The sequence below is a fragment of the Stegodyphus dumicola genome, chromosome 6 (genome assembly GCF_044657685.1).
Source record: "Stegodyphus dumicola isolate Sdum_Otavi_A_Nest chromosome 6, ASM4465768v1".
Lineage (NCBI taxonomy): Eukaryota > Metazoa > Arthropoda > Arachnida > Araneae > Eresidae > Stegodyphus > Stegodyphus dumicola.
In genome coordinates, this window is record NC_140773.1 from 92203195 (window position 1) to 92216569 (window position 13375).

Below are 13375 nucleotides of genomic sequence, written 5' to 3' on the forward strand. Positions count from 1 at the left end.
TTTGTCTAAAAAAAAAAAATCTAAAGAATTTAAATCTAAATCTTCAGAAAGTAAAAGGAAGAAAAGAATCGTACTTTTTGTCCTAAAGATATTGGCGTAAATCTCAATTTTACAGTGTAAAATAAATTACAAACACTCACTTCGAAACAGCATCAAAAGCACGCATGCACAAAATTACTGCAAACGTTGATTTTTCAATAATATACACACCGAGTTTACATTGCCAGGAGTTGCACTTATTTATTCTCCGTTTTCATTTATACACATTAGTAAGGATTCGATGTTTAGCTTTCCAGAAATCCTAGTTTAATATTACAAATATTGCAAAATACTTATTGAACCAAAATCTTGGATATGAAAATAAAGAACCGAAGATATTCAAAGTATAAAATCGGCAATTTCAGTTCTTTCAAAAGTAACATTATATTTTCTTTTCGTTTCGAATATTTGTTAAATATTAGCAATAATAATAATTACAAATGCTTTTCCGTTTTGAGGACTGTAAAAAATTGCAGCGCCAAATCTAGCAAACGCGCCCATTTAATAGCGCGCCAAATCTTGCGTACGCGCTGATTTCAGTTTGCGACTAGTTTATATAGTTTATCAGATTGCGACTAGTTTATAGACTAGTTTATATAGTTCTATGTTTCTTAAGACGCTATTGAAATACAGTTTAATTTTTAAATCTCTTTTTGATATCCTATGAATTTAACAATTTGGGAATTGCCCATGACGAAGTCTGCAATAGAATTTTGGGTAAAGTGCAGAATCACCCACTGCTTGACGCGTTTATAAGAACTGCACATACTCGGCATCCATGTATACATCGACCTATTTTCACTTAAAAAAAATCCCAGAATTGTACAAAAATGGCACTGCGCACACCCTTGACTTTATGTACACATCGAAAGTAAAAGAAAATTGGCAAAATTCCAATTATTTTTACCCTTGTAAAAAGCGACAAACAAATAAGTGGGCGATTCTGCCCTTTACGGAGAATTTTTTCAAAGGAAAGACAACATTCATTATAGAAAATTATGTTTGAACAACCAACGAGATGAAATTATGCTTTAGCGATATGTCGGTAGCGAAATAGCGATGCAGGCATCCATTCAGTTATGTTTAGCAATTTTTATATAAATTATAATAATGATCTGAAATAGTTATTTACACTAATGCTTGAGTCATGTTTAGACTTTTTTATATAAATTAACACCTTTTCAACGGGATTTTTTCTAAAAAGGTTTATTTTTAAAAATGTACAGTTTATTTTTCTTTGATTTTTGAACACGTTAAACTTTCATCCTTGCGACTGCTTTTACAAAAATGATAATATTTTGTATTTTTAAAGAATTTTTTAAATGAAGCTTCCGAGTGCACTTCTCATATCTCATATCTTTAAATGTGTGATTTTGGCAACAATTTTCCTGTCTTATTGTTGTTGATAGATTTTTGATGAAATCGCATCATTTTGAATAGTTTCATTCTTTTAGAAATATGGGTTTGGCAACAGTTTTTCATCGTATTTCTTATGTCACAAATTTTTAAGAGATTGGTATATTTCATTGTCATTTATATATATAAATATAATACATTTTTATTGATTTTTTTTTATAAAGTTTGTTCTGCAGAGTAAAATTCTGCGCGGAATTTTATATTTTTTGAGTTGCTTTCATGTTACTTTTTGCTTATTTCACTGTTTGTAAGATATTGAAAAGTTTCGCACGATTTTTTTTCTTCAACGGAAAGTTAGTTATTTTTTATTAGGATAATTAATATCGGTATTAAGGGATATAGATTATTTCATTGTAATTTTTTTCTCTTGAAAATATAAGCTAAAATATCATTATACTTTGCTTTTCAGAATTTTTTGTTTTTTGTATTCTTTTATGTTATTTATTGATCATTTCACTGTTTTTAAGATATTGAAAAGTTTTGAGTGATTTTTTTAGGAAACAAAGTTTTTAACCTACTTTATACCATTTGAGTTCTTAAGATTTTGCAAAGGGAAGTTGGTTAATTTATTAATTAGGATAATTAATATTTGTATTAAGGGATTTTGCTTATTTCATTGTAATTTTTTATACGTAATAACTTTTTTATGAAGTTGTTCTGCAGAGTAAAATTCTACGCAGTTTTTAAATTTAACGTTTGGTGTTCCCTTCAGCCATTTTTCCGGTACATTTTTAAGCCAGACGAATGCTGGCAGCGAAGCTGCTAGTATTATCATAAAATAACTCCCTACATCATATTAAAAATACCAATTGCATTTCATCTATATCTGAAAATCGCAATGGAATTCATTTATTTCTCTAAAATTAAACTTTCAGAGTGACAAGTATAGACTTTATATTGTCATATAAGTGAGCCTAAATTAGTAGGTATCAGTTAAATACCATAAAAATAGACTTTATGAAAATCAATTATTTCTATTTCTTAGTTTTCATAATATAAATAACATCTAAGATAAGCTTACTTACAGTTTATATCGAGCTGAATGGACGATACTTTTGGCTTCGCTAGATGAGTATTTGATGCCTTACAAGCATATTCCGTCATCCAGTCAGATCTTTGTATTTTGTGTACCACAAACTCATTCCGGACAAATCCTTGCTTAGTGGCATTAAAGTCATCATCTAATAAAAAAGGACCTTTCCACCAAGTGACGTTCGGAGACGGGTCACCTGTAAATATTTATTTCAATTTAACAAAAAAATTCATAGTTATCTGAAATATTTAAAGTTAGCGTAATGCATATGCAGAGAAGCTGATTAACCCCCCGAGCGTTACGGGTTTTTTCAGGAAACGACGTAAAAATAATCGTGTTTTCTTACCAGGTCTGTCGCGAAAGCGGCAAGCATTTTTACTCAAACTGCTTCAAAAGCAGGCCCCCCTTACCATGTGGATATAATTCATGGAGGTAGGAAGTAAGAAGGAGTCGCCCTAAACAAGTTTCTCCGTACCCTGCTCTGAAGCACCGGCGATCCCAACGTGGTGACCAAAACATTGGGTCATTTACCATTGAGATCTATGGGATTTGACGCGTTCGGGTGTAAATATTTTGTAATTACGTCGCACATATACATATAAATGTATATATTTTCTTTTTCTACAACACTTCAGAGCCCTAAGTATGTGAAAACAACATATTTTTAAACAACATTTCATTCTGAACGGAATTAAATGCTATACTTTTCACAGGACAGTTTTCTCAGAATGGTTTAATTTGAATGAAATATTTTCACAAGTTTTCGTTAATTACATTAGAAAAAAAAATTAAGGTGATTCGATTTTATTCGGTAAAGGTACAAAAATTAAGATCAAAGTTTATTGTATTATTAATATTAAAATTATGCATTATTTCTTTTCTATTTATAGAGCTTCTTCCTAAAATACTTTCTTAAATATGAGATGATTTTTTGGCTTCTTTTAAATCGAAAAATGTAAGTCAATTTATAATTAATGCTCTATTCGGTTCATTTTAAATTAGAGAATTATTAGGAATTAGCGAAATACTTTAAATAGTTATTTCGCTAATTCCTAATAATTAAATATGTATTAAATAGTATTTGACTTTCTCTGAACATTTCTGAAAGGGAATAAAATAGGTTTTTTTTTTTTTTTTTTTTTTTTTTTTTTTTTTTTTTTTTTTAAGTATTATTTAAAACTTGTAACTGAGTTATTATAAAATGTAAAGGGAATAATTCTTTTAATTATACTTATCAGATTTTTTTTTACCCTTCATTTCAACAATACATATTCCAAAACTCTTTATTACGTTAAGTGCGCATCTCATAGCATTTGCTTTACAATACCTTTTAACAGATTGCTTTCCAATACGAACAATTCTTGCTTAAATAGTTTTATAACGTATTTGTCAACAGGATTTCAATTTATGTTTACAATTCAATATTAAGGTTATTATATATTTAGATAATATTTATAATCATTATAAATTAGATACATTTAATCATTAGATTTCTTCACAGTACTTTCACAGTTTTTTATAAGTGAATAAATTCTTCATTTCAAATACATTTATAAATAATTTAATGAATATTTAAGTATTTTGTCAAAGGCAGATACATGCTTTTTGCAAGCACATGCATAAATACCCATACACATTTCCTATTTATCATTTCCGGCATGTGCAAATCTTTAACTTCTGTGCATTCACTATATTTTTCGTGTAAAGTAATTTACACTCATTTAGCATACACCCGAAAGTTTTACATAAAAAATATATATGAATATAATTTGAATGAAAGTTATAAGTATTATTTTTAATACCCACTCAAAGGTCAGTTTTTCTTCAAAATTCCTCCACGACGGCATCTCTCTCTTTAGGCAGATAGCCCCTGCATGCGTTACTCTATTTAATAAAAACTTAATCTGACCTATGTGCCTAATTACAAATATTTTAACATACATAATTTTATATGTACATTTAGTCATCAAGTTTCAAACTTTTCAAATCTTCTAGAAAATAAATTTTGGCAGATCTCTTTTAGCAATTTTCTTAAAATCTATATTTTTGTAGTGCAACAGCTTAGAATTTTATAAAACAAATTCATAATCAAAATCGCTGTTGTTAGTTATCGAAAAATAACCAAGATGTAATTTTTGCGTAAATGTCAGTAAACTATACAAATTGCTATTATCCATCCCACTATGAATGTTTCTTTCATGCGAGAGTGTCCCTTTTTCGATTTCTATGGAACTGTCGTGTGTCGAAATACTATCAGAATCTTGTCAAGCGAGCTTCTGAATGTAAACAAATAACACCCCGTCTGGTGACCCAAGCTTCAAAGCAGTGCTTCACTTCTAGCGCGGAATGGCCCCTCCTCCCTTTCCTACCTCCATGATATAATTAAGCTAATTCTCTCCTCCGTTGAATTTAGCGAGTGAAATTAGTTTTTATCCCTATGGTATCTTCGTCACAAGACTGGTTGCTAAAATAGTATTTTATCTCCTATTTGGCTACTTTATTATTTGCACACTAACACATATGCTATATATTACTCGTACCTTAAATCAAGATATGTGCCGAATACAGAAAGTTAGTCAATATACATCAGTAACAGAAACTACGTAAATGCTTTAAATTTCCAGTTTCTTTAAGAAATTGCTTCGATAATGGTGAAAAATTAATCTTGCATTTTTTATCCTTATTTTCTGAGGAAATACTTTTTAATATACAAAGGGAATTTGTGAGAATTTTTTTCTCTCGTGTTCCAATTTTTCGAATACAAATTATTCGCAACTTATTTTAGTATTATGTTTATATTTAATTTTCAAATATTATAAGTATATTCCAGTTTAAAGTGTTAGATTTAAATAATTCTTTAGATTGCATCATAAATTTATTAGTAGTTAGTTATTTATGACACCGTTTTGACTTGTGAGAAATAAAGTATTGTAATCGCGAAACATTTCGATTTTCATATTTCAAAGGAAATTTCCATTTTGAATAGTTCCATCATGGCGTTTACACCCACGTATGTCGCATAATTTGACATAAAATGTTGAAATTTTATATTTGGGACTTATGACTAGTTTTAGCGCGACGTATGTCTGTACGTATGTATGCATGTATATCGCATAACTCAACAGCAGAATAGATGAAGTGGCTGATGAATTAGATCAGGCATTTCGGCTTTTATAGAGTAAAATCACTTTGGGGGTAGCAACAAGTAAATAGCTTGGTCAAAGGAGCTTCTTGAGAAAATAAATGTATTTTCGAGGTACAACGCAATTTCCTTGTAATTAGCTATATATGAGTTACAATGCAAGTATTTATATACTACCTGCATTATCGAGATGTTAATAGAAACCAAAAAAAAAAAAAAAAATTCTTTGTAGCAGAATTGTTAAAACTATGGAAAGCGCAATATATATATATATATATATATATATATATATATAAATTTAAGCAGTTTATTTCGTGAAAATTTATCACATTTTTCGTAGGAATTATTAAAACTGTTTTTGTATGTAAACTATATATATGTAAACACACATACAAAACACTGTGTATACATATGGTGATGTATGTTTGTATGCATGTGTGCGCGTGTATGTTATATTTCCCTATTATATATCAGTATTTTATTGAAAGTAGTTGTAGACGACATTTAATAAAAAAAAACTGAAAAGTATAGTAAATCTCAAAATGATAGTGCATTATGAAACTGAATATTACATGAAATCGAAAATTTATGTGAAGCAACTATGAAATGAAAATAAATTCTAGTTAGGTTTCACAGCATACAAAATAACACTTTAATCTAACCACTTGAGTAAAACGAATGCCAAGAAAATATCCTGAAAAGTATATCGGGGAAAAAAATCTCCGGAAAATGCCTCACGGAAAATATGCACCTGGTTAAAAATATCGCTAGAATAATAAACAATGTAAATATTTTTATCAGGTACATATACACATGCACCTTGAAAAATATTTGTAATTTTTATACTTTGTAGAGATATATAGAGGATTCTTTAATATTAAATATATTGTTCATTTATTTATTACAAAATATTCTTTCTTACTAAAAATATGCTTAATGATTACATCGTTTATATATCCTAATTAATTATGAATATATTTTTAGTTTCTTGTTATTTGTGTTTCGTTTCTGAGAATTATTAAAATTCAAGCAATCTGAATTTTACACAAAAATAAATTCTTTCTTTAGTAACAATGGTGAAAACCACGAAATACAGATGGTGAAAACCACGAAAACACCCATGCAGCCAGCCCGTTCGCGAAATTCGAACCTCGGACCGAACTATTTTTTCTATGATTTTGATCCTTCCAAGGACGTTTTGAGTTTACCTGTTTCATGGCTTTACATATTACTATTATTAATGAATTCCTCTCAGGATGTTATCCAAAAATATATTAACTCAGATTTTTCGAGAATTTTATTTTCTATCCGAATACCCAGTAAAACACCTTTGTTATGCATAAAAACTCTTATTCATCAGTTTCGACTGAGGAATGGTAATCGAAAGAAATATGATTATTTTCTAAATCTTAAATGTGAGCTTTAGTATGGAAGAAGAAAGATACTAGGATGCTGAAACAATGAAATTTTTATTAGTTACATAAGAATAAACTGGCGGTTCTAGCTTCATTGATCGTTCACATTATGCTATTTGTAATTATTCAACTTAGAGTGGATCACTTAGTTTTAAAAAACAAGTGATTTATGCATTTACAATTACCAGATAAGGTATTTTTTAAAGCATAAAGATAATTAAATGTATTTTAAGTGTGTGTATGGCAAAGCCTCGAGGGCTATCTGCCTAAGGGAAGGGATGCCTTCGTGGAGGACTTTCTAAGGGAAACTGGCTCGTACACACGTTACACATGGGGAAAACCACGAAAACGCCCATGCAGCCAGCCCGTTCGCGGGATTCGAACCTCGGACCGAACTACCAGTGTTCAGCGACTTTACCGCTTAAATGTATTTTAAGAATTGAGTTTGTAATCAAGCTTCGCTATCTAGGAATAAGATATGGCTTGCAATTAAGTTATATTCTTTCTTAAAAAAATATTTCTTTTGTTCACCTATTAAAAATAACAATCAGCAGCGTGTGTTTTTGAAAATATCCCTAAATGCAACATAAATACAAGGCAGATTTCTTTAGGGAATCCTTTACGAAGACATTTTACCACTTAGGTGGAAAACGTTTTGCTAAATTAAACTCTAAATTTACAAAGGCGATTTTATGAGAAAACAGAAGGAGGACTCTACATTGGATTAATAATTAGCAAGTTGTTTATCAGTGAAAAATAATGGCAATCTTGGATAAAATGAAAATCGGAACGATATTATTGAAAATTCTTCAATAAAGCATCTAACATATTGCAAATTAAAAATTTTAAAAAGCGTTCTTTATTTTGTGAGTTTATTTGTGAAACTATCTGAGAAATAACTTCATTTTATCTTGTAATATTGGAAAATGTTTTCAGCTGTCATTATCTATCACAAATTAAATGCTTTGAAAGTGGATTCATTTTAAGCTGTTTAAAATATTATTTGTGTTCGTGCTTAGGGTGAAGAAATGTTTGTGTGCTGTGTTCATTCATAAGTATATGTATTTCACCAGGATTTTGATTTTGCACTTCCCATTTTTTATCAAATAACATAAAATTAGCATTTCATGAAAAAAAAAAAAAAAAAAAAAATTTATTTATCTTTAATTTAAACAACAAAGGGATTAGAATTTTTGTTACTTTGCAAAAAGTACTTAGTAAAAAGATGGATTTCGAATTTGAAATGTTTTTGCTATTTGGTTAGTAAATTAATTAATATAATGTAGTTACTATGTTTAGTTATTATGTTACTATTACTACTTAGTTAACTATGTTTTATTGGGAACCATTTAAGGACATATTATAACGGTGGAAATTACTTTTGTTCTTTAAGTTCCTCTATACATTATAAAATTAACCAATTGATCAAAATTTGCATTATACAATAAAATAAGTACTATAACACAACAACAACGATAAATAGCCTTCTTATATAACAGCCCCAATTAAAATTACTAACTAAAAACAACGAAAGTGGAGACATTTCTATTATGTAGTAAAGTAAGCTTTAAAATATTTTGGAAGAACTGGTCAGAAATTATGTGAAAGAAAGTGAATCCAATTTTCATTAAAAAAATTTTTCTTATTATGTGTCAGCTTATTTTAAGCCATTTTATCTAGTAATAACAACTTGATATTGTTTCAGATTAAAAATAATGAATGCAATATCATCCATATTTCGAAACGGGCTTATTTAGTTATGCTGTTATAACTACTAATAACTGTTGATAAAATATTTCCACAGCAACATAATTTTGATCTGCTATGCAAGTTTATTTATGTGTTTAATTTTTTAACAAATATTGAATCGTCCAATGTAAAAAAAAAATAAATAAATAAAAAGCATTAATAAAATCTTTCAATGCCTGTCTTTAAATTTGAGTTCGAACACAGCATATTTAAAACAAGAGACTATTACAAGACTTTGCTAGGATCTTGCTAGCCGCACAAGACGTTTTGTTAGAAGGAAACAACTGATTGAAAGCATGTGTTCAAATTATCACATCTGTCATTTATCTGTCGAAGAAAAGGTAGGACTTTTGTATGAGTATGTTTCAAAGCTTGTTTTTCCGTTCTGTAAGTACGCCAATCCCCAGGGGTGTAATTACTCTTTTACGACAAATCTGAACTACTGCAGTTCCTCCGAAACGTAAAGAGAATATATTTACGATGACATTACTGAATGATCTCAAAGCCATCTGTTATTCTGAACTATTTTGTACTTTCTTTAAAAATACAGAAGGTTATAAGTACAGGTTTTTTGCACATCTACAGTTATTGTTTTTTAATTACTGTCATGTAACATAAATGCAAAAGCATTTAATATTTATTTAGTCTTTCACATAATATGTCAAAACAAATTTCTTTTAAGTCATCTGTTTATGGCTGAAGTTGCTATGTGTAGTTCTTATATTTATGCTATGGAAGTTAAAAATACAGCGATCAATATAAAATATAAAAATTCTGCACATGTGAAAATAAAATTATGGTAAAATGCTTGAACATCATCTCCAAACCAAGAGACTAAATTAAAAAAAAAAATATGTTTGAGCTAAAATATTAATGTTTTGCAAAATCTTTTCTAACATACGTGACAATTTTCGATAGAGGGACAAGCTTTTTTTTACTGCTTAGACCTAAAGTACTTTTTTTTTTACTTCTTACTAGACAATCGTAGATCCTTTCCCAAATTTTACTAATCAGGTCTTGTTGGCCTAAGATGTAATACTTTGATAAAGAAATTCTAAAAAGTTTAGCTTTTTTTATTTCAGTAATTCTGAATACTTATAAAAATTCGGACTACTACAAATTTTATTAAAACTCATCCTATAATTCAAAAAGGTGCTTCGGACCGCTGACGAAGTTTTTAAATTAAAAAGAAACTGTATTTGATATAGTAATGAAGTTAAAATATCATTGCACCTGCTTAGACAATATTCAATCTAAGAATGCTACTATTTTAGAGAATTCTATGCATTTCAAATAAAAAATAGCACAAATAATTGTTATATATTCAGATTATACACGACTACTGCGTCATTCGCCAACAACACACATTCAAAAAACAATAAAAAAATTTTAAAAAAATCTGACAGGTTTCAGATTTTAAATTACGTCCAAAAGGACATTTCTTTAACGTTTCGTATGGTACCTTTATTTATTAAATATCATGTTCTTTGCACTTACACCATAAAATTCAGTTCAATAGGAATGTCGATAATTAATTTTAAAATGAGCATATATTTAGAATATCCGGTACACAATTCCGCGCGCTGGAGATAAAAAGGTTTCCACCCCCGTAGAGTGTTGCTATTGCTTGCTTTGAAATCTTTGAGTTTGTTACTCAAAAATTCGTTAAAGTTTCACAAAATATGAAATAGATAATAAAACAAATTTCAAATTTGATCTTCCACATGCCCAGATTCGTAGGAGGATTACGTCATTCAAACTTGGATGGCCTTTTTTCAAACCTTTTTTTTATCACAATGCGAGAAATATACACACATTTACGCAGATTTTCATTATTTAATTACTTCAAATGTAATGCGGCACTCTAACATTTGGTGGCAACAGTCTGAAAAGTGTTTCGCCGTTTATAGTGATTCAACGCAAAATCGCAAAAACAAGAACAGTATTAGTGTTTCAAACAATAGTCTCTCAAGGACTATTGTTTTAAATACTAATACGCCCCTTTGGACTAATAAATAAAAATATGAAAGGTTTCAGATTTTAAACTACATCCAAAGGAGCGTTTTTAACGTTTTGTGTGTTACCTGATTAAATATCATGTTCTACGTACTCAGACCATAAAGTTCAGTTAAACAGCAGTATCTCAAAATTATTTTAAAATGAGCGTATCATAGTCTCTCGTTCTGGAGATAAAAATGGGATTTTTTTCGTACGGTGTTGACATTACTCGCTTTGAAATCGTTTAGTTTTTTAATCAAAAATTCGTTGAAGTGTTACAAAATATGAAATCGATAATAAAACAAATTTCAAATTCAAATTAGGGCTTCCACATGCCCATATTGTATGGAAGATTACGTTATTTAAATTTTGATAGCTCTAAGTACCGTTGTTTTATCACAATGCGAGAAACATGCGTACATTCTTGCAGATTCTTCAATATTTAATTTTTTTAAGTATAATACAGAGCGATAATATTTAGCGGCAACAATTTGAAAAGTGATTCGCCGTTTATAGTTTTCAATGAAAAATGCCAAAGCGAAATTAAAAGTCCTTCAGGGCAAATTGCCCCTTTGAACTAAAAATAAAGTAAGTAAATAAAAAAAAAATTTTCGTGCTTCTTTTCTTAATAGTATTTCGTTTTATTTATTTACTGCGGCTTTTTTTAACTGATATTTGTTACTTTTAGAAATGTTGCGGGTTATATTTCGGACATTCAGTTGTTAGGCTGTAGGTTGGTTATTTTAATAATTTATATAGCGAAATACAGAAATTTTAACACACCCTTGCCTTTCTGCTTGTAGTTATTTTGCGTTGAACAATGTAATTACAATTATGTAAGAAAATCAAACTCATTGAATTTTTTTCTAATAAAAATCGCATTGAAATCAATGTACAAATTCATTTCAAATAATGGTATATTTGAAATGAATTTGAACAGAACTTCATCAAACCAGTATAAGCCACGAATATTGTTCCAAAATGAATAAATAATTCGCCATTATTATTTTTACTATCAAATTAGATTATGCTTCATAAACCCGTTCAAAATACGCTTATTATAAATTACTGTTGATGGCTAATTTTTATTTGAATTATTGCTTAATTATGTTATTCTTTACATGTAATTATATATAATTCATATTAAATGCAGTATTAAATTAAATGCAGTAATTAAATGCGCTATTCGTTTCGCTCGAATAATTAAAACTTATAACTTGTCGGTTTTAATTATGTATCTATATATTCATAAGTAAATTTGTTTAAATATTTCCTAATGCTATTTTTTAATTGAATTCACGAGCATTTCGCATATTTCTGAACATTCAATTTAAAAACTAAAGGATATTTTATGAAAATGTTATCTGTTTCAAGAGAGTATTGAAAAAACATGCTTACATGCTACTTTTTTATTTCGCGAAGAATGTCCACGTTGTTTGTTGTTTATAAACCACTACATGCTCAAGCGTTTTCTTGGCGATTAAACATATCGGTCTAAAACGAAAAAGAGCAACCCTCTTTCCCTCCTACTGAGAACTGTCATTTAGAGATCTCCAGGGTTCCAGAAATAAGGGGGGCAGGAGACATCTGCACGGCCGCTTTAAGGCGGTCATAACGCTTTCGAGGTCTTCACCACTGACCGCCTAGAACCGTCAGTAACGCTTTCGAACACTTTTCGAGTGACCGCCTAGAAGCGTCCGTAACGCTTTCGAGGTAGGCCGTCTTGACCGCCTAAACCTGGTCATAACGCTCAGAGGGTTAAATAACTGGGCGAAAAGTTAAACAGCGCAATAACTTTAGCGACGTACCAAATAATGCATTAAAACTTATATATGTACTAGTTCAACGTGGGAATATACAGAAATTTTTGTTATTATTATGCAAATATTTAAGTAAACTAAAATTTAAATGACAGTTTAAAAAAATCAGAAGTTAATGATTTAGCTCCTGTTCCTCAAACCATTTTAAATTGTCAAAACTTTTTTAAGTAAACCGATTTTGTTTTATCGAAATTGAATACTATCCATACAAGTTAGTACTCTTAGTGAATACTAACCTTAAGGGCTGGGTTCCTTTAATAAGAATAATAAGAGCGAAAGAGTGGCTTTACAGCAAAGTCTATGACTTTCTGTAAAATGATAACATGTATCAACGCTTAACTCTGATAATCATTCTCACAGTGTTACTGATTTGAAGAAAATCATTAGAACTGACAAAGTCATCTCTCGGATAATGATTAGAGAATAATTTACAAAATAACAAAATTCAAATGTAAAATGTTATCTTTCAAATATAGCCTACCAATAGACATGCTTTTCTACATAATTTATGAATATGTTAACAACTGATTGAATTAACTTAAAAATATTAACTTATAAGGTATTTCTCCCCCTTTCCTAGCGTGCCTTCGTGGTGTAGTGGTTCTGCACGCTGGGCCGATATTCCAGAGGTCCGTGGTTCGATTCTCAGCGAAGGCGTTTACTCATTTTTCATCTTGCCTGCTTCCAAAAAGTACCTAATGTCTCTATAGACTGCTTCAAATTTAAATCGTCTAACTGAAAAACTGATACATCCCATGTATTG

General features: G+C 29.5%; 1 protein-coding gene across 2 annotated transcripts in view; it reads right to left on the reverse strand.

Moving 5' to 3' along the window:
* The window catches only part of LOC118185611 (protein turtle-like), an 886541-nt gene that overhangs the window by 406108 nt on the left and 467058 nt on the right, over window positions 1–13375 (reverse strand). For both annotated transcript variants that reach the window (XM_085818674.1, XM_085818673.1), the window contains exon 4: window positions 2481–2684. In XM_085818674.1, coding sequence (XP_085674800.1) covers window positions 2481–2684 — 204 coding nt within the window. The remainder of the gene's footprint in view (window positions 1–2480; window positions 2685–13375) is intronic.